General features: G+C 58.9%; 1 protein-coding gene across 1 annotated transcript in view; it reads right to left on the bottom strand.

Annotated features, from left to right (window-relative positions):
* Positions 1-21,909, bottom strand: part of impdh1b (IMP (inosine 5'-monophosphate) dehydrogenase 1b) — a 33,277-nt gene extending 11,368 nt beyond the window's left edge. Inside the window, 2 exon segments of the mRNA XM_068005299.1 lie at positions 1,229-1,277; positions 21,649-21,909. Coding sequence (XP_067861400.1) covers positions 1,229-1,277; positions 21,649-21,746 — 147 coding nt within the window. The 5' untranslated portion in view covers positions 21,747-21,909.
* Between the last annotated feature and the right edge of the window lie 5,056 nt (positions 21,910-26,965).

Here is a 26,965-nt window from a genome sequence, read left to right as displayed (position 1 = left end):
CCCGGGAGTGAGTTACAGGCTGGGATCGACTCGAGGGGTTCAGGGGGTTTATATATAGAATAACAGATACCCGGGAGTGAGTTACAGGCTGGGATCGACTCGAGGGGTTCGGGGGGTTTATATATAGAATAACAGATACCCGGGAGTGAGTTACAGGCTGGGATCGACTCGAGGGGTTCGGGGGGTTTATATATAGAATAACAGATACCCGGGAGTGAGTTACAGGCTGGGATCGACTCGAGGGGTTCGGGGGGTTTATATATAGAATAACAGATACCCGGGAGTGAGTTACAGGCTGGGATCGACTCGAGGGGTTCGGGGGGTTTATATATAGAATAACAGATACCCGGGGGTGAGTTACAGGCTGGGATCGACTCGAGGGGTTCGGGGGGGTTTATATATAGAATAACAGATACCCGGGAGTGAGTTACAGGCTGGGATCGACTCGAGGGGTTCGGGGGGTTTATATATAGAATAACAGATACCCGGGGGTGAGTTACAGGCTGGAATCTAATCGCGGGGTTCATTTTAAGAAGTTTGCTCTGAAACTGAAAAGTTGCAGATTTCCACAGGAGATCTTCGCTCCGCTAAAGGCAGACTGTTTTGAGACCCGTGCTGTGATGAAGACAGAATCTGCGCATGGCGCATGACCCACCCACCACCCCAGCGCTGCAAGCATTGCGCCAAGCTTGAAAAACAAAGCTCCCCCTTCCTGGTTGGAAAGCAGTGCCCTATAATGCAGGCTGGTCCCAACTGTAGATCATCAGTTACTGGGCTGTTGGCCCGAGTGGTTTCAGTGCACAATACTCCAGTGAACATTTTGGCAAACCCCGTGTACCAAGGTTTCAGGTAAATGGGGTGCAACACTAGAGACAGCAGCAGTCCATACCAGGAGAGCGCGACAGAGCGAGCGAGAGCGAGCGCGACAGAGAGAGAGAGAGAGAGAGAGATCGCACGACTGAGCAAGCGACAGAAAGCGCACGAGAGAGTGAGAGAGAGAGAGAGAGAGATCGCGCGAGCGAGCAAGCGACAGAAAGCGCACGAGAGAGAGAGAGAGATCGCGCGAGCGAGCGTAGGTTTTTCGTAGCCAGGTTTGGAGATTTTTATTAAGGTGAAGGTCTGACATTCGCTGACCTAAGAATACTTCAAAAACCAATCGTGCTCTCTACATTTGTCTGGAAAGGCAGGATTATGAAACCTTGATGTTTCTTGCAGTGTTGGAACTCACCATTTCATCAGCAGCGAAATCAATGAAACCGGGCATAATCAGGAAGTCACTGGATAGAGAAAATGGAAATAAAAGGATAAATTACCTGATTAAACCAGTCAGACATCACCAGCCGAGAGCATTACAGAGACAGCCTGGGTTAGGAGCAAGGCCCCTGGTCCCAATCAGTCCCACACAGGTATTCGCCACCCTTCAGAAGGCACCGACTCCCTGCTGGGGCACCAGCGCGCGAGTCTCAGACAGTGGGTGCTGGCAGGCTATTCAACCATGTAGGGTATCACAATCTAGCCTGATTCCTATCCTGTATATGACACTGCCCGAGGGGACACGTCGTGCTTTCCAACAAGAGTCTCCGAGTGATCAGGAGAAGGAACCCTGGAGGATATTTTCACCCATGGGGCTGAGACTAATTTTAGCCTCTCTTACCCTCAACTGCAGCCCTGGTTGAATTTCAGTTAACAGCACAGACAAGAGATCGACTCTGGAACTCTCCTAGTCTGTTCGGCTCAGTTCCACAGAATGGGATTTACGAGGTTGGGAGGAGGAGGGGGTTGAAAAGAGAGAAAGAGCAGGGAGAAAGGCTGAGGTGGCAGCTGTCTGCACTTATTAATGACAACAACCTGCATTTATATAGCATCTTTACATTGCAAAATGTTCCAAAACACTTCGTAGGAGTGATCAAACTAAATTTGACACTGAGCCACATAAGGAGATATGACAGGTGACCAAAAGCTTGTTTTAAGGAGCATCTTAATGGAGGAGAGGTGGAGAGGTTTAGGGAGGGAATTCCAGAGCTTGGGGCCTAGGCAGCTGAAGGCATGGCTGGCAATGGTGGAGCGATTAAAATCAGGGATGCTCAAGAGGCCAGAATTGGAGGAGCGCAGAGATCTCGGAGGGTGGTGGGGCTGGAGGAGGTTACAGAGATAGGGAGGGGCGAGGCCAGGAGGGATTTGAACACAAGGATGAGAATTTTAAAATCAAGGGGTTGTCGGACCGGGAGCCAATGTGGGTCAGCGTCACATGAAGATACTTGGCAGAACAAAGCAAGGTGAAGATCATTAAGAAATAGTACAAGTTTAGGCTGCTGGCTGGGCCTGATCTGACCTCAGAATGTCAGTACAAAATAAGGGACTGGACACGGTGATACCCCAGTCCTGCAACCAGTCACGTCAAGTACCGAGCCACAAGGCTGTGGTTTGAGCCCCACCCCAGACCCCAGCCTGTAATCTAGGCCAATGCTACTGTGCAGTACTGAGGGAGCGCTGCATTCTTGCAGGAGTCATCTGCTTGTTCAGGTGAACGCTAAAAGATCCCACGGCACAATTCAAAGAAGAGCAGGGAGCTCTCCCGCTATCTCACTCTCCAGCTCTCCTCTCCTGCCCAACATTTATCCCTCAACCAAAAAAAAATAGATTAACCGGTCCTTCCATCTCATCACTGTTTGTGGGATCGGGCTGTGTGCAAAACGGACGTCTGATTTACCTACGGAACACCGACAAGGCTCAAGCCCGTTGTACATGAAACGTTCGAGACGGAAGGTTCGCTGGGGTTCTACATAAATTAAAAAATGAACTGCATTTATATAGCACCTTTCACGACCTCAGAACGTCCCAAAGCACTTTAAAGCCAATTAAGTACTTTTGACGTATAGTCAGTGCAGGAAACGCAGCAACCAATTTGCGCACAGCAAGGTCCCACAAACAGCAATGTGATAATGACCTGACAATGGGATGTCGGTTGAGGGATAAATATTGGCCAGGATACAAGGAAGAACTCCCCTGCTCCTCTTCAAAATAGTGCTGTGGGATCTTTTACATCCACCTGAGAGGGCAGACGAGGCCTCGGCTTAACGACTCATCCAAAAGATAGCACCTCCGACAGTGCAGCACTCCCTCAGTACTGCACTGGAGTGTCAGCCTGGATTATGTACTCAAGTCCCTGGAGTGGGACTTGAACCCACAACCTTCAGACGCAGAGGTGAGAGTGCTACCCACTGAGCCATGGCTGACAAGACTTTCTTTCATGGGCTGGAAATGGTAAACCCAGGAGAGTGCAGCATCTCTCAACAATCCACAACAGGCTGGCATTCACAACAACAGGAGTCAGCACACAACCCAGACACAAACACACTGCCCTCAGCCCAAGGCCGAGTCTGCAGCCAAAATAAAGGACTGTTTTGGTTTGTTGAATTTCTTCTTAATTAAAATATATATATTGTATAAAAATAACGAGCAGTCCCACTTCCCCCACACCGTGTGAACCTTAGTGACCAGCGACACTGTCCTCAACTGAAAACAAACCCCCGCCAGAAACGCTTTACTTAAAAATAAAACAGAGTGCAGCTGTCAGCTGCGGAAATGGGTTTCCCATGAGCTCCTCAATCATCAATGGCTAAGGTTTTTGCAACTTGGTTGACTGGCCGGGGCAGTGGGTCAGGATACTGGACTTTCAGACCAGGATCTGGGTTAAAATCTACCCCAAACTGATGGGATCAAAGTCATCCGTCAGCTGTAGAGGTTCTTTGCGAGTCTGTCACTAATTCGGGCCTGCCGTACCTATCTATCCGCTTGGATTCACTAGAGTCAGTCGCTCCCATAAGTGGTCTTTATTACATGGAATCTACCGCATCGTAACAGGCCATTTGACCCAACTGATCTATGCCGGTGTTTATACTCCACACGAGCCTCCTCCACTCCAATTAGCACTTCCCACCCTGCCCATGCTATACCTGCCCTGGGAGTGTTTGATGGGACAGTGTAGAGGGAGCTTTACTCTGTATCTAACCCGTGCTGTACCTGCCCTGGGAGTGTTTGATGGGACAGTGTAGAGGGAGCTTTACTCTGTATCTAACCCGTGCTGTACCTGCCCTGGGAGTGTTTGATGGGACAGTGTAGAGGGAGAGGATCAAGAAGAACAAGGAGAGTTAATGCGCTAAAGTCATAGAGGATTTCATTGGTGCTTTTGGCCAGGGCGGTCTCTATGCTATCAAATGGGCACAAACACAATCGGATGGATTCAAAGTGATTGTTTTGGGAGAAGTGGGTATGGAGCTGGGCGATGACAGGACCTTAGGCAGCATTTTGAGGTGGGCTGATGAAAGCTGGTTTTGAAAGGGAGACAGACGGTGTCTGGAGAAAGGAAACAGTTAGCAATGTCAGCTAGCAAGGGTAGTTGCAAGCAGGAGATCCGAGAAGCAACAAGGTGAGTTTGATGGAGAAAGGAAGGAAAACTGTGATCCCCCTGCCACCAATGGGGAGTGGGACTAGCTGGATTGCTCTCGCACAGAGTCGGCATGGACTCGATGGGCCAAATGGCCTCCTTCCATGCTGTAACCTATGATTCTATGAATGTCACCCAATATAAATGGCTCCAACTGAGCACCTCCAACAGCTCCCCAAACCCTTGTCAAGGGGAAAAAGATGAGGTAAGTCAGGAAGTTGAGATTGAGACACCAAGTTTGGATTTTTGAGCCTATTGATGGTCAGAGGGAGGAAAGACTAGGGGACGATTTCCATTTGAGGTCCTGGGAAAGAATTAAAGTAGCAGACAGTGCAACGGGTCTCAATTTCAACACAGCAAGGTTGAAGCGATCAGGAAGGATTGTGTTTATACAGTCCCATCTCACCTCGTTCAAAATCTTCTCAAGGAGCTTCACATGCACTCTCGGGGACACCCACCGTTTGAAAACCTATGATTTACAACACTCTCAGCACTGTGCACGGCTCCTGTCTGGAAACGGTTTAATTGTTGAGGAACGCTCAATCATCAAGATCTAATTAATCCAAAGAATCTTCCCTTTCAGGGCCTGTCACAGTTAATGAGGCAGTTATGGGGAGATGAGGAGAAAATGTTTTACACAGCGAGTTATGATCTGGAATGCAATGCCTGAAAGGATGATGGAAACATTCAATAGTAACTGTCAAAAGGGAAATGGATATAGAAACATAGGAACAGGAGTGGGCCATTCAGCCCCTCGAGCCTGTTCCAATAAGATCATGTCTGATCTGTATCCTAACTCCATTTACCTGCCTTGATACCCTTGGCTAGCAAAAATCTATCGATCTCAGATTTAAAATTATTAATTGAGCCAGCATCTACTGCTTTTTGTGGGAGAGAGTTCCACATTTCAGCCACCCTTTGTGTGAAGTGTTTCCTAACTTCTCTCCTGAATAGCCTGGCTCTGATTTTAAGGTTATGTCCCCTTGTCCTAGACTCCCCCAGCAGAAAAAGTTTCTATCTACCCTTTCAATTCCTTTCAAAATCCTAAAAACCTCAATCAAATTACGGAGGAAATAGGAGGAGTAGGCCATACGGCCCCTCGAGCCTGCTCCCCCATTCAAGATCATGGCTGATCTTTTACCTCAACTCCACTTTCCCGCCGTTAACCTTCTCTATTCCAGAGAATACAAGCCTAGTTTATGTAATCTCTCCTCGTAACTTAACCTTTGGAGCCCTGGTAACATTCTGGTGAATCTGCACTGCACTCCTTCCAAGGCCAATACATCCTTTCTAAGGTGTGGTGCACAGAAATGTACCCAGTACTCCAGATGTGGTCTAACCAAGGTTTTGTATAGCTGTAGCAAAACTTCCTCCCTTTGCAAAAGATAAATCTGCAGGGCCATGGGGAAAGAGCAGGGAGTGGGACTAATTGGATAGCTCTTCCCTCAGTCTTTACTTCCTCCTCAGACTTTAAGAACCCAAGCTTAGTGTCATCAAACCACTACTTGGAACAGGTGCTTTGCATAAAGTGCACGGGAATGCCATCACCTCCATGTCACACACCATCCCGACTTGGACGTATATCAGATGGTCCTTCATCGTCGCTGGGTCAAAATCCTGGAACTCCCAGCCTAACAGCACTGTGGGAGCACCTTCACCACACGGACTGCAGCGGTTCAAGAAGGCGGCTCACCACCACCTTCTCAAGGGGCAACTAGGAATGGGCGATAAATGCCGGCCCTGTCAGCGATACCCACATCTCAAGAATGAATTAAAAAGTATTTTTTCGGGGATGGATGAGCTATGATGGGCCAATTGGCCTCCCTCATCTATAATTTATCTTGAGCAATGGGCCATGCAAGGCTTCGATGCAAAAGCCTCCCCCATTCTCAGAACTCAACGTCACAAAATCCGTGCAAGTGTCATTCTCTCCCTGGCCGCTTAATAAACAAAATCTATGAAATTTCTCCTGCAGCCCTACACTAGTGGGAACTGTACACACTGAATAAAAACAAAACCGCTCTGGAACAGGAAAGTAAATAACAGCCCTTTCAAGGCTGAGACATCTTAGGATTTAAGGCACCAAATGCTCGCTCAATTAGAAACATAAAATATGCCACATGTTTTCATAGATAACTGAGAAACATCTGTTAACTTCTACCCACGTCACACTCCACCCAGGTCGCCTTCTGATCCCAGAGGCAGGTTAGCTGTACCACGGACAATGCTGTCATCCAGACCACGGCCCTGGCAGGGCCGGGGGGGGGGGGGGGGGGAGAGGGGGTGGCAACGAGAAGGAAGGGCTGCTGAACATCTCTTCAACAGGAAGTAACTTCGCCGGAGCTTGTCAGACAGCACGGCACCTTCCAGAGAACAAACGGTCCCAATACCCGTACTTGCGGGTGGCCGTGTTGGATATCAGGCAGGAAGTAGGTGCAGGTTGAGGGGAGGTGGCTGCGGATGGGTCTAACAGGGAAGTTTGCAGGAGGTAAGGAGAAAGGGAGCAAGTGAGAGTTCAGGAAGAGTGTTAAGAGTGCGTAGTGGATGAAGACTCTGCCATCGATTGGGGAATGAGGGGGAGGGGCCGGGGGAGTTGTGCAGTTGACCAGAGTAGGAAGAGTTGTGTCATAGGGTTGAAAGGAATTGTAGAGGTTGGAGGGGGGCAAGGGATTCACAGAGAAAGATTTTAAAGTCGATGCGTAGAGGAGAGGGAGGCTGTGTAAATGGGTGACGACCAGGGTGTCCAGGACTTTCAGAGATAGGATACAGGTTGCAGAGTATGAGTTGGAGTATGTGTAGGGTAAAGCAGGAGACCATCAAGGAGGTGGTTGAAGAAATGGAGTCTCAGAGTGAACAAGGAATGTTCAGCTGTGGTAGGGTGTATTGGATTGGTAGTCTTGGCAATAGACAGACAGAAGGAAGAAAAAGTTGCATTTATATAGCGCCTTTCACAACCTCAGGGCGTTCAAAGCGCTTTACAGCCAATGAAGGAAATGCGGCAGCCAATTTGCACACAGCAAGGTCCCACAAACAGCAACGTGATAATGACCAGGTAATCTGTGTCAGTAATGTTCGTTGAGGGATTAAAAAAAGGCCAGGATACCAACTCCCCCGGCCCCTCCCCCTCATTCCCCAATCGATGGCAGAGTCTTCATCCACTACGCACTCTTAACACTCTTCCTGAACTCTCACTTGCTCCCTTTCTCCTTACCTCCTGCAAACTTCCCTGTTAGACCCATCCTCAGCCACCTCCCCTCAACCTGCACCTACTTCCTGCTTGATATCCAACACGGCCACCCGCAAGTACGGGTATTGGGACCGTTTGTTCTCTGGAAGGTGCCGTGCTGTCTGAGAAGCTCCGGGGAAGTTACTTCCTGTTGAAGAGATGTTCAGCAGCCCTTCCTTCTCGTTGCCACCCCCTCCCCTGCCCAGCCAGGGCCATGGTCTGGATGACAGCATTGTCCGAGGTACAGCTAGCCTGCCTCTGGGATCAGGAGACCTGGGTGGTCGAACGCCCCTGCTTTTCTTCAAAATAGGGCCATGGGATCTTTTACGTCCACCTGAGAGGGCAGACAGGGCCTTGGTTTAAAGTCTCATCCAAAAGACGACACCTCCGACAGTGCAGCACTCCCTCAGCACTGCACTGAAATGTCAGTCTAGATTATGTGTTGAAGTCTCTGGACTGTGGCTCGAGCCCATGACCTTCTGACTCAGAGGATACCCACTGAGCCACAGCTGATTAGAGGTGCTGTTTGAAGCTCAACTCAGTATCAAACTGGGCATCTGCGAGTTCAGTTCGAGTGAGCAGCCAGGGGTCAGAAGGAATCGGCTCAATGATTCTGGTGGGAGATGAACAGATTTGGCCCAGCCAATGTGGAGCTGAAAGAGGTTCTGGCTCATCCGGGAGTCAGATAACACAGCAATAATCGCACAATCAAATGGGGTACAGCTGAACGCCACCAATGTGTGGAAGGTGACCCAACGTTTGCAGATGCCATCACCAAGGCGCAGCATATGGACAGAGTCAGTTGGGACACAATGGATACATGACCGAAGAGGCCATTGGAGAATATGTGGATTGGTCTGAATGGTATTAGGAAATGGACCACAGAGGGGATTCGGTGGAGAGGAGGGTGGGGTTATAATATTTAATGGCGCTGGTGGTCATGGAGAGGTTAAGTAGCACAAAGAGGGATGATATCCCACAGGATAACATTAGTGACTTTGACCAGGACTATCTCGGGGCAATGGGTAGGATAGGAACAAGGCTGGTGGGATTTGAACAGGAGTAGTGGGGTGGAGATAGTTGGCATTGGATTTGAAGAAGAATTGTGTCCCAAAACTACTAAGCCTTGCTCCCTCTCTCCTCTCCTTTAAATCCCTCTTGTAAAAAAAGCATCTGTACTTTCGGTCCATCCCATCGAACCCCTTCCCTGTGTTACCACAACTGTTAAATACTACCAGAGTCGGAAGGTTGTGCGTTCAGATCCACTCCAGTGTAGTACTGAGGGAGTGCTGCACTGTCGGAGGTGACGTCTTTGGATGAGACGTTAAACCGAGGCCCCGACTGCCCTCTCAGGTGGATGTAAAAGATCCAGGGCACTACTCCAAGAAGAGCAGGGGAGTTCTCCCCAGTGTCCTGGCCAATATTTATCCCTCAACCCACATCTAAGAACAGATTGTCTGGTCATTATCACGTTGCTGTTTGTGGGACCTTGCTGTGTGCAAAATTGCTGCCACGTTTCCTACAGTGACTACACTTCAAAAGTATTTTGTTGGCTGTAAAGCGTTTTGGGACATCCTGAGGTCGTGAAAGGCACTGTATGAGTGCCAAGTTTGTTTTTTCTTTCCATCTCCACCCCTCCCTCGAAAGTACGGAGATGTTCTTCCATCTGACAAGAAGGTTTATAAAAATCCAAGTCATTACTGCAGTACTGAGAATCTGCCATCTATGAATTTCATGAATTGCTCTCATCTGAAATTCCTTGATTAAAGTTCACCATTCATTTTTTTTTTCTAAAACTATTTTCAAACTGACACATGACCTTCCCCTCAGGCCACATGTCCGTGCTGGTATTGTGACCCCTACCCCCTAAACTCTGATCCACGTGACCCCTCCTATGATTTCAATTTATCCATTCGCAGCATGTGATAATGATTCTATATTAAATTATACTCAGTAATTTAGCAGCATTCCAGCGTAATAAAAAGGAGAATCTCTGAGCCTCAGACACGCTATTCAAAATATTAACTTTTGAAAAAAATTAAGCAATTATCTTTCACATTATAGAACACTGACAGCACACATCAGCTTGACTCAATTAGTAGCACTCTCGCCTCTGAGTCACAATGTCGTGGGTTCAATTACCACTCAGCGATTTGAGCACATAATTGAGGTCGGTACTCCAGCGCAGTACTGCACTATTGGCAGTGCCGTCTCTCAGATGAGATATTAACCTGAGGCACCGCCTGCCTGTTCAAGTAAATGCCCCATGGCATTACTGGAGTTTTCCCAGTGAACAATATTCATTCCATAAACCAACACAATTCATTTCATTTGCTGTTTGTGGGACATTACTGTGCGTAGTTTGGCTGCCACATTTGCACCTTAACATAAAGCGCTTAGGGGCATCCTAAAGGAGTGATAAGGTCCTTTCTTTCTTAACATGCAGGGAAGAGTTATTGAACGACCTGGATTAATATCAGTAGAGATACAGCGCTGGGGGTGTTACTGAGTGATAGGGTGAGGGAGCTGGATTAATATCAGTATCAAATGGGGAAAGAGCAGGGGAGTGGGTCTAATTGGATAGCTCTTTCAGAGACCCGGAACAGGCACGATGGGCCGAATGGCCTCCCGTGCTGTACGATTCTATGAATGACTCCAAGCTTAGATTTTAAAGAAAGTAGCGATTAGGTGACCCCAAACATTGATGTCCCGCTGTGGCTCAGTGGGGAGCACTCTTGCCTCTGAGTCAGAAGGTCATGAGTTCAAACCCCGCTCCAGAGACTGGAGCACAAAATCTAGGCTGACATTCCCAATGCAGTACTGAGGGAGTGCAGCACTGTTGGAGGTGCTGTCTTTCAGACGAGGCCCATCTGCCCTCCCAGGTGGACGTAAAAGATCCCATGGCACTATTTCGAAGAAGAGCAGGGGAGTTCTCCTGATGCCCTGGCCAATATTTATCCCTCAACCAACATCAACCAAAACATGATCTGGTCATTTATCTATCCCCATAGCACTGCAAATTTTTTCTTTTTCAAGCATTTATCCAATTCCCTTTTGAAAGTTACCACTGAATCTGCTTCCACCACTCTTTCAGACGGTGCATTCCAGATCATAACTGCGTAAAAAAAATTCTCATCTCCCCCAATTATCCTGTCAAGCCTCCTCATAATCTTATATGTTTCAATGGATCACCTCTCATTCTTCTGAACTCAAGAGTATAGACCATTCTACTCAACCTCTCTTCATAGGACAACCCTCTCATCCCAGGAATTAATCTAGTGAACCTTCATTGCACCACCTCCAAGGCAAGTATATCCTTCCTTAGGTAAGGAGACCAAAACTGTACGCAGTACTCCAGGTGAGGTCTCACCAATGCTCTGTACAACTGTAGTAAAACTTCCTTACTCTTGTACTCCAACCCGCATGCAATAAAGGCCAACATGCCATTTGCCTTCCTAATTGCTTGCTTTACCTACATGCTAACTTTTTGTGTTTTCTCGTATGAGCACACCAGTCTCTCTGGACACCAACATTTAATAGTTTCTCACCATTTAAAAAATATTCTGTTTTTCTATTCTTCCTACCAAAGTGAATAACCTCACATTTCCCCACATTATACTCCATCTGCCACCTTCTTGCCCACTCACTTAACCTGTCTATACCCTTTGCGGACTCTGTGTCTTCCTTACAGATTACTTTCCCACCTAGCTTTGTATCATCAGCAAACTTGGACACATTACAATCGGTCCCTTCATCTAAGTCATTAATATAGATTGTAAATAGCTGAGGCCCAAGCACTGATCCTTGCGGCACCCCACTAGTTACAGCCTGCCAACCTGAGAATGACCCATTTATTCCTACTCTCTGTTTTCTGTCCTTTAACCAATCCTCTATCCATGCCAATATATTACCCCAACCCTATGAGCCCTAACCTTGTGGCACCTTATTGAATACCTTTTGAAAATCCAAATATACTACTTCCACTGTTTCTCCTTTATCTACCCCGTTAGTTACATCCTCAAAAAACTCAATAGATTTGTCAAACACGATTCGCTTTCATAAAACCTCGCTGACTCTATATGATTTTTCTAAGTGTCTGTTACCACTTCCTTAATAATGGATTCCAACATTTTCCCGATGACCGATGTCAGGCTAACTGGCCTGAGGTTCCCTGATTTCTCTCTCCCCCACTTTCTTGAATAGCGTTTAACATTTGCTACCTTCCAATCCACTGAGACCATTCCAGAATCGAGAGAATTTTGGAAGATCATAACCAATGTGTCCACCTATCTCTGCAGCCACCTCTTTTAGAACCCTCGGATGTAGGCCATCAGGTCCAGGGGATTTATTGGCTTTTAGTCCCATTAGTTTGTCCAGTGCTTTTTCTCTACTGATATTAATTGTTTTAAGTTCCTCTCTCTCATTTACCCCTTGGGAGGGAGCGCTAGGGGGGGGGGGGGGGGGGGGGGAGGGGGCGCGGGGGGGAGGGGGGGGAGGGAGGGAGCGCGGGGGGGAGGAGGGGGAGGGAGGGAGCGCGGGGGGGGAGGGGGAGGGAGGGAGCGCGGGGGGGGAGGGGGAGCGCGGGGGGGGGAGGGAGCGTAGGGGGGGAGGGGGATGGAGGGAGCGCGGGGGAGGAGGGAGCGCGGGGAGGGAGGGAGCGCGGGGGGGAGGGGGAGGGAGGGAGCGCGGGGGGGAGGGGGAGGGAGGGAGGCGGGGGGGGAGGGGGAGGGAGGGAGCGCGGGGGGGGGGAGGGAGCGCGGGGGGGGGGGGAGGAGCGCGGGGGGGGTGAGCGCGGGGGAGGGAGCGCGGTGGGGGGGGGGAGGGAGCGCGGTGGGGGGGGAGGGAGCGCGGGGGGGGGAGGGAGCGCGGGGGGGGAGGGAGCGCGGGGGGGGGAGGAGCGCGGGGGGGGGAGGGAGCGCGGGGGGGGGAGGGAGCGCGGGGGGGGGAGGGAGCGCGGGGGGGGGAGGGAGCGCGGGGGGGGGGGAGGGAGCGCGGGGGGGGGGGGGAGGGAGCGCGGGGGGGGGGGAGGGAGCGCGGGGGGGGGGGGAGGGAGCGGGGGGGGGGGGAGGGAGCGGGGGGGGGGGGAGGAGCGGGGGGGGGGGGAGGAGCGGGGGGGGGGGGGGAGGGAGCGGGGGGGGGGGAGGGAGCGCGGGGGGGGGGAGGGAGCGCGGGGGGGGGGAGGGGAGCGCGGGGGGGGGGGGAGGAGCGCGGGGGGGGGGAGGGAGCGCGGGGGGGGGGAGGGAGCGCGGGGGGGGGAGGGAGCGCGGGGGGGGAGGGAGCGCGGGGGGGGGAGGGAGCGCGGGGGGAGGGAGCGCGGGGGGGGAGGGAGCGCGGGGGGGGAGGAGCGCGGGGGGGGGAGGGAGCGCGGGGGGGGAGGGAGCGCGGGGGGGGAGGGAGCGCGGGGGGGGAGGGAGCGCGGGGGGGAGGGAGCGCGGGGGGGAGGGAGCGCGGGGGGGGAGGGAGCGCGGGGGGGGAGGGGAGCGCGGTGGGGGAGGGAGCGCGGTGGGGGAGGGAGCGCGGGGGGGGGGGGGGAGCGCGGGGGGGGGGGGAGCGCGGGGGGGGGGAGGGGGAGGAGGGAGCGCGGGGGGGGGAGGGGGAGGGAGGGGAGCGCGGGGGGGGGGAGGGGGAGGGAGGGAGCGCGGGGGGGGGGGAGGGGGAGGGAGGGAGCGTGGGGGGGGGGAGGGGGAGGGATGGGAGCGCGGGGGGGGGGAGGGGGAGGGAGGGAGCGCGGGGGGGGGGGAGGGGGAGGGAGGGAGCGCGCGGGGGGGGAGGGGGAGGGAGGGAGCGCGCGGGGGGGGAGGGGAGGGAGGGAGCGCGCGGGGGGGAGGAGCGCGCGGGGGGGGAGGGGAGGGAGGGAGCGCGCGGGGGGGGAGGGGGAGGGAGGGAGCGCGCGGGGGGGGAGGGGGAGGATGGGAGCGCGCGGGGGGGAGGGGGAGGGAGGGAGCGCGCGGGGGGGGGGGAGGGAGGGAGCGCGCGGGGGGGGAGGGGGAGGGAGGGAGCGCGCGGGGGGGGAGGGGGAGGAGGGAGCGCGGGGGGGGGGGGGGAGGGAGGGAGCGCGGGGGGGGGGGGAGGGGGAGGGAGGGAGCGCGGGGGGGGGGGGGAGGGGAGGGAGGGAGCGCGGGGGGGGGGGGAGGGGGAGGGAGGGAGCGCGGGGGGGGGGAGGGGGAGGGGGAGGGGGAGGGAGGGAGCGCGGGGGGGGGGGGGGGGAGGGGGAGGGAGGGAGCGCGGGGGGGGAGGGGGAGGGAGGGAGCGCGGGAGGGGTAGGGAGGGAGCGCGGGAGGGGGAGGGAGGGAGCGCGGGGGGGGGGAGGGAGGGAGCGCGGGGGGGGGAGGGAGGGAGCGCGGGGGGGGAGGGAGGGAGCGCGGGGGGGGGAGGGGGAGGGAGGGAGCGCGGGGGGGGGAGGGGGAGGGAGGGAGCGCGGGGGGGGGAGGGGGAGGGAGGGAGCGCGGGGGGGGAGGGGGAGGGAGGGAGCGCGGGGGGGGGAGGGGGAGGGAGGTGAGCGCGGGGGGGGAGGGGGAGGGAGGGAGCGCGGGGGGGGAGGGGGAGGGAGGGAGCGCGGGGGGGGAGGGGAGGGAGGAGCGCGGGGGGGGGGGAGGGGGAGGGAGGGAGCGCGGGGGGGAGGGGGAGGGAGGGAGCGCGGGGGGGGGGAGGGGGAGGGAGGGAGCGCGGGGGGGGAGGGGGAGGGAGGGAGCGCGGGGGGGGAGGGGGAGGGAGGGAGCGCGGGGGGTGGGAGGGGGAGGGAGGGAGCGCGGGGGGGGGAGGGGGGAGGGAGGGAGCGCGGGGGGGGGAGGGGGAGGGAGGGAGCGCGGGGGGGGGAGGGGGAGGGAGGGAGCGCGGGGGGGGAGGGGGAGGGAGGGAGCGCGGGGGGGGAGGGGGAGGGAGGGAGCGCGGGGGGGGGAGGGGGAGGGAGGGAGCGCGGGGGGGAGGGGGAGGGAGGGAGCGCGGGGGGGGGAGGGGAGGGAGGGAGCGCGGGGGGGGAGGGGGAGGGAGGGAGCGCGGGGGGGGAGGGGGAGGGAGGGAGCGCGGGGGGGGGAGGGGGAGGGAGGGAGCGCGGGGGGGGGAGGGGGAGGGAGGGGAGCGCGGGGGGGGGGAGGGGGAGGGAGGGAGCGCGGGGGGGGGAGGGGGAGGGAGGGAGCGCGGGGGGGGAGGGGGAGGGAGGGAGCGCGGGGGGGAGGGGGAGGAGGGAGCGCGGGGGGGGGGAGGGGGAGGGAGGGAGCGCGGGGGGGGGGAGGGGGAGGGAGGGAGCGCGGGGGGGGAGGGGGAGGGAGGGAAGCGCGGGGGGGGGAGGGGGAGGGAGGGAGCGCGGGGGGGGGAGGGGGAGGGAGGGAGCGCGGGGGGGGAGGGGGAGGGAGGGAGCGCGGGGGTTGGAGGGGGAGGGAGGGAGCGCGGGGGGGGGAGGGGGAGGGAGGGAGCGCGGTGGGGGGAGAGGGAGGGAGCGCGGTGGGGGGAGAGGGGAAGAGAATGGGGGGGGGGAAGAGATTGGGGGGGCGTTCGGGGATGGGGGACGGGATGAGGGTGGGGCCTTCGGGGGTGGGGGACGGGATGAGGGGGGGCCGTTCGGGGGTGGGGGACGGGATGAGGGGGGCGTTCGGGGGGGGACGGGATGAGGGGGGGCCGTTCGGGGGTGGGGGACGGGATAGGGGGGGCCGTTCGGGGGTGGGGGACGGGATGAGGGGGGCCGTTCGGGGGTGGGGGACGGGATGAGGGGGGGCCGTTCGGGGGTGGGGGACGGGATGAGGGGGGGCCGTTCGGGGGTGGGGGACGGGATGAGGGGGGGCCGTTCGGGGGTGGGGGACGGGATGAGGGGGGGCCGTTCGGGGGTGGGGGACGGGATGAGGGGGGGCGTTCGGGGGTGGGGGACGGGATGAGGGGGGCCGTTCGGGGGTGGGGACGGGATGAGGGGGGGCCGTTCGGGGGTGGGGGACGGATGAGGGGGGGCCGTTCGGGGGTGGGGGACGGGATGAGGGGGGCCGTTCGGGGGTGGGGGACGGGATGAGGGGGGGCCGTTCGGGGGTGGGGACGGGATGAGGGGGGGCCGTTCGGGGGTGGGGGACGGGATGAGGGGGGGGCCGTTCGGGGGTGGGGGACGGGATGAGGGGGGGCCGTTCGGGGGTGGGGGACGGGATGAGGGGGGGCCGTTCGGGGGTGGGGGACGGGATGAGGGGGGGCCGTTCGGGGGTGGGGACGGGATGAGGGGGGGCCGTTCGGGGGTGGGGGACGGGATGAGGGGGGGCCGTTCGGGGGTGGGGGACGGGATGAGGGGGGGCCGTTCGGGGGTGGGGGACGGGATGAGGGGGGGGGCCGTTCGGGGGTGGGGGACGGGATGAGGGGGGGCCGTTCGGGGGTGGGGGACGGGATGAGGGGGGGCCGTTCGGGGGGTGGGGGACGGGATGAGGGGGGGCCGTTCGGGGTGGGGGACGGATGAGGGGGGCCTTCGGGGTGGGGGACGGGATGAGGGGGGGCCTTCGGGGTTGGGGGACGGGATGAGGGGGCCTTCGGGGGTGGGGGACGGGATGAGGGGGGGCCTTCTGGGGTGGGGGACGGATGAGGGGGGGCCTTCGGGGTGGGGGACGGGATGAGGGGGGGCCTTCGGGGTGGGGGACGGGATGAGGGGGCGCCTTCTGGGTGGGTGGGGACGGGATGAGGGGGGGCCGTTCGGGGGTGGGGGACGGGATGAGAGGGGCCGTTCGGGGGTGGGGGACGGGATGAGGGGGGCCGTTCGGGGTGGGGGACAGGATGGGGGTGGGGGACGGGATGAGGGGGGCCGTTCGGGGGTGGGGGACGGGATGAGGGGGGTGTTCGGGTGTGGGGGGACGGGATGAGGGGGGGCTTCGGGGGTGGGGGACGGGATGAGGGGGGGCCTTCGGTGGGTGGGGGACGGGATGAGGGGGGGCCTTCGGGGGTGGGGACGGGATGAGGGGGGGGCCTTCGGGGTTGGGGACGGGATGAGGGGGGGGCCTTCGGGGTTGGGGGACGGGATGAGGGGGGGGCCTTCGGGGTTGGGGGACGGGATGAGGGGGGGGCCTTCGGGGTTGGGGGACGGGATGAGGGGGGGCCTTCGGATGTGGGGGACGGGATGAGGGGGGCGCCGTTCGGGGTGGGGGACGGGATGAGGGGGCGCCGTTCGGGGTGGGGGACGGGATGAGGGGGGGCCTTCGGGGGTGGGGGACGGGATGAGGGGGGGCCTTCGGGGTTGGGGGACGGATGAAGGGGGGGCCTTCGGGGTTGGGGGACGGGATGAGGGGGGGCCTTCGGGTTGGGGACGGGATGAGGGGGGCCGTTCGGGGGTGGGGGACGGGATGAGGGGGGGCCGTTCGGGGGTGGGGGACGGGATGAGGGGGGCCCGTTCGGGGTGGGGGACGGGATGAGGGGGGGCCAGTTCGGGGGTGGGGGACGGGATGAGGGGGGGCCGTTCGGGGTGGGGACGGGTATGAGGGGGGGCCGTTCGGGGGTGGGGACGGGATGAGGGGGGGGCCGTTCGGGGGTGGGGGACGGGATGAGGGGGGCCGTTCGGGGGTGGGGGACGGATGAGGGGGGGCCTTCGGGGGTGGGGGACGGGATGAAGGGGGGGCCTTCGGGGTTGGGGACGGGATGAAGGGGGGGCCTTCGGGGTTGGGGGACGGGATGAGGGGGGGCCTTCGGGGTTGGGGGACGGGATGAGGGGGGGCCTTCGGGGGTGGGGGACGGGATGAGGGGGGCCTTCTGGGGTGGGGGACGGGATGAGGGGGGGCCTTCGGGGGTGGGGGACGGGATGAGGGGGGGCCGTTCGGGGGTGGGGGACGGGATGAGGGGGGCCGTTCGGGGGTGGGGGACGGGATGAGGGGGGCCGTTCGGGGGTGGGGGACGGGATGAGGGGGGCCGTTCGGGGGTGGGGGACAGGATGGGGGTGGGGGACGGGATGAGGGGGGCGTTCGGGTGTGGGGGACGGGATGAGGGGGGGCTTTCGGGGGTGGGGACGGGATGAGGGGGGGCCTTCGGGGGTGGGGGACGGGATGAGGGGGGGCCTTCGGGGGTGGGGGACGGGATGAGGGGGGGGCCTTCGGGGTTGGGGGACGGGATGAGGGGGGGGCCTTCGGGGTTGGGGGACGGGATGAGGGGGGGGCCTTCGGGGTTGGGGGACGGGATGAGGGGGGGGCCTTCGGGGGTGGGGGATGGGATGAGGGGGGGGCCTTCGGATGTGGGGGACGGGATGAGGGGGCGCCGTTCGGGGGTGGGGGATGGGATGAGGGGGCGCCGTTCGGGGGTGGGGGACGGGATGAGGGGGGGCCTTCGGGGGGTGGGGACGGGATGAGGGGGGGGCCTTCGGGGTTGGGGGACGGGATGAAGGGGGGGCCTTCGGGGTTGGGGGACGGGATGAGGGGGGGCCTTCGGGGTTGGGGGACGGGATGAGGGGGGGCCTTCGGGGGTGGGGGACGGGATGAGGGGGGGCCTTCGGGGGTGGGGGACGGATGAGGGGGGGCCTTCGGGGGTGGGGGACGGATGAGGGGGGCCTTCGGGGGTGGGGGACGGGATGAAGGGGGGCCTTCGGGGTTGGGGGACGGGATGAAGGGGGGGCCTTCGGGGTTGGGGGACGGATGAGGGGGGGCCTTCGGGGTTGGGGGACGGGATGAGGGGGGGCCTTCGGGGGTGGGGGACGGGATGAGGGGGGGCCTTCTGGGGTGGGGGACGGGATGAGGGGGGGCCTTCGGGGGTGGGGGACGGGATGAGGGGGGGCCTTCGGGGGTGGGGGACGGGATGAGGGGGCGCCTTCTGGGGTGGGGGACGGGATGAGGGGGGGCCGTTCGGGGGTGGGGGACGGGATGAGGGGGGCCGTTCGGGGGTGGGGGACGGGATGAGGGGGGCCGTTCGGGGGTGGGGGACGGGATGAGGGGGCCGTTCGGGGTGGGGGACGGGATGGGGGTGGGGGACGGGATGAGGGGGCCGTTCGGGGGTGGGGGACGGGATGAGGGGGGTGTTCGGGTGTGGGGGACGGGATGAGGGGGGGCTTTCGGGGGTGGGGGACGGGATGAGGGGGGGCCTTCGGGGGTGGGGGACGGGATGAGGGGGGGCCTTCGGGGGGTGGGGGACGGGATGAGGGGGGGCCTTCGGGGGTGGGGGACGGGATGAGGGGGGGGCCTTCGGGGTTGGGGGACGGGATGAGGGGGGGCCTTCGGGTTGGGGGACGGGATGAGGGGGGGGCCTTCGGGGTTGGGGGACGGGATGAGGGGGGGGCCTTCGGGGTTGGGGGACGGGATGAGGGGGGGCCTTCGGATGTGGGGGACGGGATGAGGGGGCGCCGTTCGGGGGTGGGGGACGGGATGAGGGGGCGCCGTTCGGGGGGTGGGGGACGGGATGAGGTGGGGCCTTCGGGGGTGGGGGACGGGATGAGGGGGGGGCCTTCGGGGTTGGGGGACGGGATGAAGGGGGGGGCCTTCGGGGTTGGGGGACGGGATGAGGGGGGGCCTTCGGGGTTGGGGGACGGGATGAGGGGGGGCCGTTCGGGGGTGGGGGACGGGATGAGGGGGGGCCGTTCGGGGTGGGGACGGGATGAGGGGGCCCGTTCGGGGGTGGGGGACGGGATGAGGGGGGGCCGTTCGGGGTGGGGACGGGATGAGGGGGGGCCGTTCGGGGGTGGGGGACGGGATGAGGGGGGGCCGTTCGGGGGTGGGGGACGGGATGAGGGGGGGGCCGTTCGGGGGTGGGGGACGGGATGAGGGGGGGCCTTCGGGGGTGGGGGACGGGAAGAAGGGGGGGGCCTTCGGGGTTGGGGGACGGGATGAAGGGGGGGCCTTCGGGGTTGGGGGACGGGATGAGGGGGGGCCTCGGGGTTGGGGGACGGGATGAGGGGGGCCTTCGGGGTGGGGGACGGGATGAGGGGGGGCCTTCTGGGGTGGGGGACGGGATGAGGGGGGCCTTCGGGGGTGGGGGACGGGATGAGGGGGGGCCGTTCGGGGGTGGGGACGGGATGAGGGGGGCCGTTCGGGGGTGGGGGACGGGATGAGGGGGGCCGTTCGGGGGGTGGGGGACGGGATGAGGGGGGCCGTTCGGGGGTGGGGGACGGGATGAGGGGGGCGTTCGGGTGTGGGGGACGGGATGAGGGGGGGCTTTCGGGGTGGGGGACGGGATGAGGGGGGGCCTTCGGGGGTGGGGACGGGATGAGGGGGGGCCTTCGGGGGTGGGGGACGGGATGAGGGGGGGGCCTTCGGGGTTGGGGACGGGATGAGGGGGGGGCCTTCGGGGTTGGGGGACGGGATGAGGGGGGGGGCCTTCGGGGTTGGGGGACGGGATGAGGGGGGGGCCTTCGGGGTTGGGGGACGGGATGAGGGGGGGGCCTTCGGGGTTGGGGGACGGGATGAGGGGGGGCCTTCGATGTGGGGGACGGGATGAGGGGGCGCCGTTCGGGGGTGGGGGATGGGATGAGGGGGCGCCGTTCGGGGGTGGGGAGGAATGAGGGGGGGCCTTCGGGGGTGGGGGACGGGATGAGGGGGGGGCCTTCGGGGTTGGGGGACGGGATGAAGGGGGGGCCTTCGGGGTTGGGGGACGGGATGAGGGGGGGCCTTCGGGGTTGGGGGACGGGATGAGGGGGGGGCCTTCGGGGGTGGGGGACGGGATGAGGGGGGGCCTTCGGGGGTGGGGGACGGGATGAGGGGGGGCCTTCGGGGTGGGGGACGGATGAGGGGGCGCCTTCTGGGGTGGGGGACGGGATGAGGGGGGGCCGTTCGGGGGTGGGGGACGGGATGAGGGGGGGCCGTTCGGGGGTGGGGGACGGGATGAGGGGGGCCGTTCGGGGGTGGGGGACGGGATGAGGGGGGCCGTTCGGGGGTGGGGGACGGGATGGGGGTGGGGGACGGGATGAGGGGGGCCGTTCGGGGGTGGGGGACGGGATGAGGGGGGCCGTTCGGGGTGGGGGACGGGATGAGGGGGCGTTCGGGTGTGGGGGACGGGATGAGGGGGGGCTTTCGGGGGTGGGGGACGGATGAGGGGGGGCCTTCGGGGGTGGGGGACGGGATGAGGGGGGGCCTTCGGGGGTGGGGGACGGGATGAGGGGGGGCCTTCGGGGGTGGGGGACGGGATGAGGGGGGGGGCCTTCGGGGTTGGGGGACGGGATGAGGGGGGGGCCTTCGGGGTTGGGGGACGGGATGAGGGGGGGGCCTTCGGGGTTGGGGGACGGGATGAGGGGGGGCCTTCGGATGTGGGGGACGGGATGAGGGGGCGCCGTTCGGGGTGGGGGACGGGATGAGGGGGCGCCGTTCGGGGGTGGGGGACGGGATGAGGGGGCGCCGTTCGGGGGTGGGGGACGGGATGAGGGGGGGCCTTCGGGGGAGGGGGACGGGATGAGGGGGCGCCTTCGGGGGTGGGGGACGGGATGGGGGGGGGCGTCGGGGGTGGGGGACGGGATGAGGGAGGCCGTTCGGGGGTGGTGGACGGGATGGGGGTGGGGGACGGGATGAGGGGGGGCTTTCGGGGGTGGGGGATGGGATGAGGGGGGCCGTTCGGGGGTGGGGGACGGGATGGGGGTGGGGGAAGGGATGAGGGGGGCTTTCGGGGGTGGGGGACGGGATGAGGGGGGCCGTTCGGGGGTGGGGGACGGGATGGGGGTGGGGGAAGGGATGAGGGGGGTGTTGGGGGGAGGGATGAGTGTTGGGGGGGGGGAGGGATGAGTGTTGGGGGGGGGGAGGGATGAGTGTTGGGGGGGGGAGGGATGAGGGGGCGGTGTTGGGGGGGGGGGGAAGGGATGAGGGGGGGTGTTGGGTGGGGGGGGGGGTGTGGAGGTGAAGGGTGGAGGCAGGGAATGAAACTCCCCTGCAGTTTGGGAACTGGTCTCTTCCCCCTCACTTTCGGAGAGAATGAACCTTATTCCACGTCAGTGACTGGGTGGAGAGCAGCGGTTCGGGGCACCGACCCCTCAGTCAGTCCCTCACTCCCTCCCTCCTTCCAGCGTGGAGCGGGTTTGTGAGCAGCGTGTCCGCATTCCCGGATCGCCGGCGGCTCTTACTTGTAGGTGAGTCCGTCCGCGGAGGCAAAGAGTATCTGGGCGGTGAGGCCGTCCTCGGGCACGTAGCCGGTGCCGCCGCTGATCAGGTAGTCGGCCATGCTGCGGAGAGAGGAGAGAAGCGGTGAGTGAAGCCCGGGGCCCGAAGGAGGGCGCCAGGCCACGGGCTCGCGCTCGCGCTCCCGCCGCCCAATCCCCGGAGGTGGCGCGAGCGCGAGCGCGAGCCCGAGCCGCGCGCACGAGCACCCGCTCCAGGCCCCGCCCCCAGGCCCCGCGCGTGCGCCTCCTGGCCCCGCCCCCGGCCTCCAAACTCCGGCCTCACAGGCGCCAGTGCGCACGCGCCGACACATTGTATCAGTCGCTGGCGGAGCCCGGTCTGCGCCTGCGCCTGCGCCGCATACACAACCGCACGTGGTCTCTGAGTTGCTGCCTTTCCAGACAGGACTGAGTTGCATTTATATAGCGCCTTCCCCCACCTCAGGATGCCCCTGAGCGCCTCGCAGTCAATGAAGAACTTTTTGAAGCGTAGTCGCTGTTGTAATGTAGGAAATTGTAAACAATTTTACAACACCAAGTTATAGTCCAGCAATTTTATTTGAAATTCACAAGCTTTCGGAGGCTTCCTCCTTCCTCAGGTGAATGTGGAAATGAGATCCTCGAACCCTTCGCACCCATGAGGACGGCCTCAACCGGGATCTTGGGTTCATGTCACGCTACACGTTACCCCACCAGCGAACAAATGTTATCTGTTTTTAATACAACGGGTCATTTGCTGTCTTTTCGATGTTTCTGCCTCTTTTTTTGGTGGTTTGTATATTCGGGGGATCTGTAGGTAACACCTGTCCGTCTGCACACTGATTGCCTTGGCAACGGGCAGTTGAAAACACTGTCTGTAATCACCAAGCATTGTTCTGTGATTTATAAATGCGAAGGGTTCGAGGATTTCATTTCCACATTCACCTGAGGAAGGAGGAAGCCTCCGAAAGCTTGTGAATTTCAAATAAAATTGCTGGACTATAACTTGGTGTTGTAAAATTGTTTACAATTGTCAACCCCAGTCCATCACCGGCATCTCCACATAATGTAGGAAACGCGGCAGCCAATTTATGGACAGCAAGATCCCACAAACAGCAATGTGTTAATCACCAGATCATCTGTTTTTAGTGATATTGGTTGAGGGATAAATATTGGCCCAGGACACTGGGGAGAACTCCCCTGCTCTCCTTGGACATAATGCCGTGGGTTCTTTTAAGTCGAAGGGGCCTCGGATTTAATGGCTCATCCGAAAGACAGACCTCCCAGTGTCAGCCTGGATTATGTGCTTGAGTTCCTGGAGTGGGATTCGAACACAGGACCTAACTCAGAGGCACTGAGCCACGGCTGACACCAGGTGGAAAAACTCACATGTCTACAGTCTTTCCTCATCGCTCAGCACCCTGATACTTGAGATCAGCCTCGTCCACTGCCTTAAGTGCTTGAATGTCCTCAACAAAGGCAAAAATACTACAGGGCGATGGGGAAAGAGCAGGGGAGTGGGATTAATTGGATAACGTTTTCAAAGAGCCAACACAGGCACAATGGGCCGAATAACAACCTCCTGTTCTGTATGATTCTATGATGTTGCTTTTGTTGCTTAGTGGACCTGGCCACAGCTCTATAGAATTACATAGAAATTACAACATGGCAACAGGCTATTCGACCAACCAGTCCACGGTGTTTATCCTCCACACGAATTCCCTATCTTAAGTGCCTGGCCTGTTCCCATATCCCTTTATTCATGGCTTGCCAGTCGCTGGGAGGCTGCAAGATTGGCCAGCTCAGACGGAAGCCCAGGTCCTCAGGAGAGTTCAGGAGTGGGGGAGGCAATGGGGAGGTGTGGGGTGGGCTGTTTCAATGTGGAGCCAGGTGAGGAAAAATATGTGTGTGCATATGTATGTGTGTGTATATCTGTGCGGGTATGTGTGTGTGTGTATATATGTGTGGGTTTGTGTGTAAGTGTGTATATGTGTATGTATGTGTATGTATATGTGTGTACATACTTGTGTGGGTATGTGTGTGTGTATAGGTGTCTGTCTATATATATAAATATATATCAGCTGACCTCCTGTGGCATTGCACATGGGGAACAAGTGTAGACTTCAGGGGAAGTGGGGTTAGAGGGTGGCGATGATTGGACCAGGTGTGCAGGTATAATTAGTCCCCATTTAAAAACCATACATGTTCAATCTTTATTTACAATTTTCCATTATTATAAATTTCCAAAATTATAAATTATAAATTTCCATTATAATTTCTCACATTCACATTTATAATGGGAACTGCTCCTGTAAACTGGTCATGCCCCTGCATTACACCCTCCTGCCAGAGGTGCCGCTGCAATTCCCATGACAACTGAGGGAGTGCTGCACTGTCGGAGGGTCAGTACTGAGGGAGTGCTGCACTTTCGGAGGGGCAGTACTGAGGGAGTGCTGCACTGTCGGAGGGTCAGTACTGAGGGAGTGCTGCACTGTCGGAGGGTCAGTACTGAGGGAGTGCTGCACTTTCGGAGGGGCAGTACTGAGGGAGTGCTGCACTGTCGGAGGGTCAGTACTGAGGGAGCGCTGCACTGTCGGAGGGTCAGTACTGAGGGAGTGCTGCACTTTCGGAGGGGCAGTACTGAGGGAGTGCTGCACTGTCGGAGGGTCAGTCCTGAGGGAGTGCTGCACTTTCGGAGGGGCAGTACTGAGGGAGTGCTGCACTGTCGGAGGGTCAGTACTGAGGGAGTGCTGCACTGTCGGAGGGTCAGTACTGAGGGAGTGCTGCACTGTCGAAGGGTCAGTACTGAGGGAGTGCTGCACTGTCAGAGGGGCAGTACTGAGGGAGTGCTGCACTGTCGGAGGGTCAGTACTGAGAGAGTGCTGCACTGTCGGAGGGTCAGTACTGAGGGAGTGCTGCACTGTCGGAGGGTCAGTACTGAGGGAGTACTGCACTGTCAGAGGGGCAGTACTGAGGGAGTGCTGCACTGTCGGAGGGTCAGCACTGAGGGAGTGCTGCACTTTCGGAGGTGCCGACTTTCAGATGAGATCTTAAACCGAGGCCCCGTCTGCCCTCTCGGGTGGACATAAAAGATCCCATGACACTATTTCGAAGAAGAGCAGGGGAGTTCTCCTGGTGTCCTGGTCAATATTGATCCTTCAACCAACATCACTAAAAACAGATTATCTGGTCATTATCTCATTGATGTTTGTGGGATCTTGCTGTGTGCAAATTGGCTACTGTGTTTCCTACATTACAACAGTGACTACCCTTCAAAAGTACTTCATTGGCTGTGAAACACTTCTGGATGTCCTGATGTTTTTGAAAGGTGCTATATAATTGCAGGTCCTTACATTTTTTCTATTTATGATGTTATGACTGCAAGATTACTGCAATATGTTTGAGAAGCACTGCTGCCTTGAAAAGTATCACAAACATTGGTCGCTCATCACCTGTGACTGCCCAAGGATTCGTTAATATGGGCACAACAAAGGCTGACTTTAACTAACTGACAGTGGAATAGCAAACACCACCTGACGCCAGGTTACACACAGCGAGGAAGGATTGTTGCTGCTGCTCTTACTCCAGGGAACCAAACCAGAATAAAATGAGAGATAGGCAGAGTCAGATGGACAGGGACTGAGAGAAACACAGACCAATAGAGAGAGGCAGATCGATGGATAGAGAAAGAGAGTGACAGAGGGTAATAAAGATCGACAGAGAAACAAAGCGAGACAGATAAATGTAGAAAAAAACAGATAGAGAAACAGATGGGCAAAGAGAGACAGAGACAGAGGGTGAAACACGGACAAACCGAGACAGAGAGATAAAAACAGAGGCAGGCGCTGACAGGTAGATGGAAGGTGATAGAGAGTGAAAGAAATAAGGCGACAGAGTCTGGAGACAGATGGACAGAAAGATTGTTGGAATGAAACTGAATCAGGCAGCTGTTACCCTGTTAGTACCAATATAAGGTCCAATACATTACTGTGTACATACTCTACAGAAAGTCTCCAAAACAACCAATCTGAAATAATGTTAACTCCAGGGACTAGTGACCAAATATCAATGAGGTTATCTGCCAATCAGCACCAGCAAGGACCAGGACAAATTTATATCTGATTATAAAAAGGAACAAGAGATAAAATAAAAGAAATTAGCATTGCCCATGACATCTCAGTTGGGAAGAAATGGAACATTTAAAACCATAACGTTGAGTTTGCAGAAATAACATATAAACAAGAAAAATACAGGCAGCAAAATGGAAGAACGGGGCGAATAAAATGGGGATATGCCCCTGCATTTACATCGTGCCTTATTAGAAAGATCCCAAAGCACTTCACACACAATGAATTACACTGATCAGTTACAAGATCGCAAGATAATTACAGATGAGGAAGGCTATTTGGCCCATCTTAATTCATCCGTCCAGAGAGATCCTAACATCTTGCCCCCAATGCAGCATCCAATTGCTGCTTGAATGATTTCAGGGTTTATACCTCCACTACTCTGTCCGCCTAACTGGTTGGGGTCTCCGTCTGCCGACGTTGGCAGGTGTAGGGGCCACTCTGCCATTCTCCTGCTGGTGAAGTGGCCCCATCGGGATATTGAGCCTGTAGACTTTTGGAAAGACTTTGTCAAAGTTCCACATGAAAGACTTTAATTAAACTAAAAAAGAAAAAGAATGAACGAACGAAAGAAAGAACTTGCATTTCTATAGCGCCTTTCACGACCTCAGGACACCCCAAAGCACTCTAGAACCAATGAAGTTCTTTTGAAGTGTAGTCATTGTTGTTTTGTAGGAAGGTGGAACTGGATAATAATTTGGTTAAAAAAAATCGGAAAGGAGAGTAATGATGAGAGGTGTAATGTCCTGCTGGGGGATATGTTGACGTGACCCCACAGAAAGGTCAGTGCTTGGGTCCTTATTTCTTCTAATCTACAAATATGACCTGGATAGTGGAATCAACTATAGGCTCAACATGTTTATTGACAGCACGAAAATAAAGAGAGCCGTCAAGTCAGTAAAAGTATAACAGCAACAACAGCAAACAACCTGCATTTATATAGCACCTTTAATGTAGTAACTCGCACCAAGTCCCGTTCTCCCATAACCCCTGTGCTCACTGACCTACATTGGCTCCCGGTCCAGGAACGCCTCGATTTTAAAATTCTCATCCTGGTTTTCAAATCCCTCCATGGCCCTCACCCCTCCCTATCTCTGTAACCTCCTCCAGTCCTACAACCCTCCGAGATCTCTGCAATCCTCCAATTATTGCCTCTTGCGCATCCCTGATTTTAATCG

This window comes from Heptranchias perlo, chromosome 24, assembly GCF_035084215.1.
Source record: "Heptranchias perlo isolate sHepPer1 chromosome 24, sHepPer1.hap1, whole genome shotgun sequence".
NCBI classification, from domain to species: Eukaryota; Metazoa; Chordata; class Chondrichthyes; order Hexanchiformes; family Hexanchidae; genus Heptranchias; species Heptranchias perlo.
This window is presented reverse-complemented; position numbering and strand designations above follow the sequence as displayed.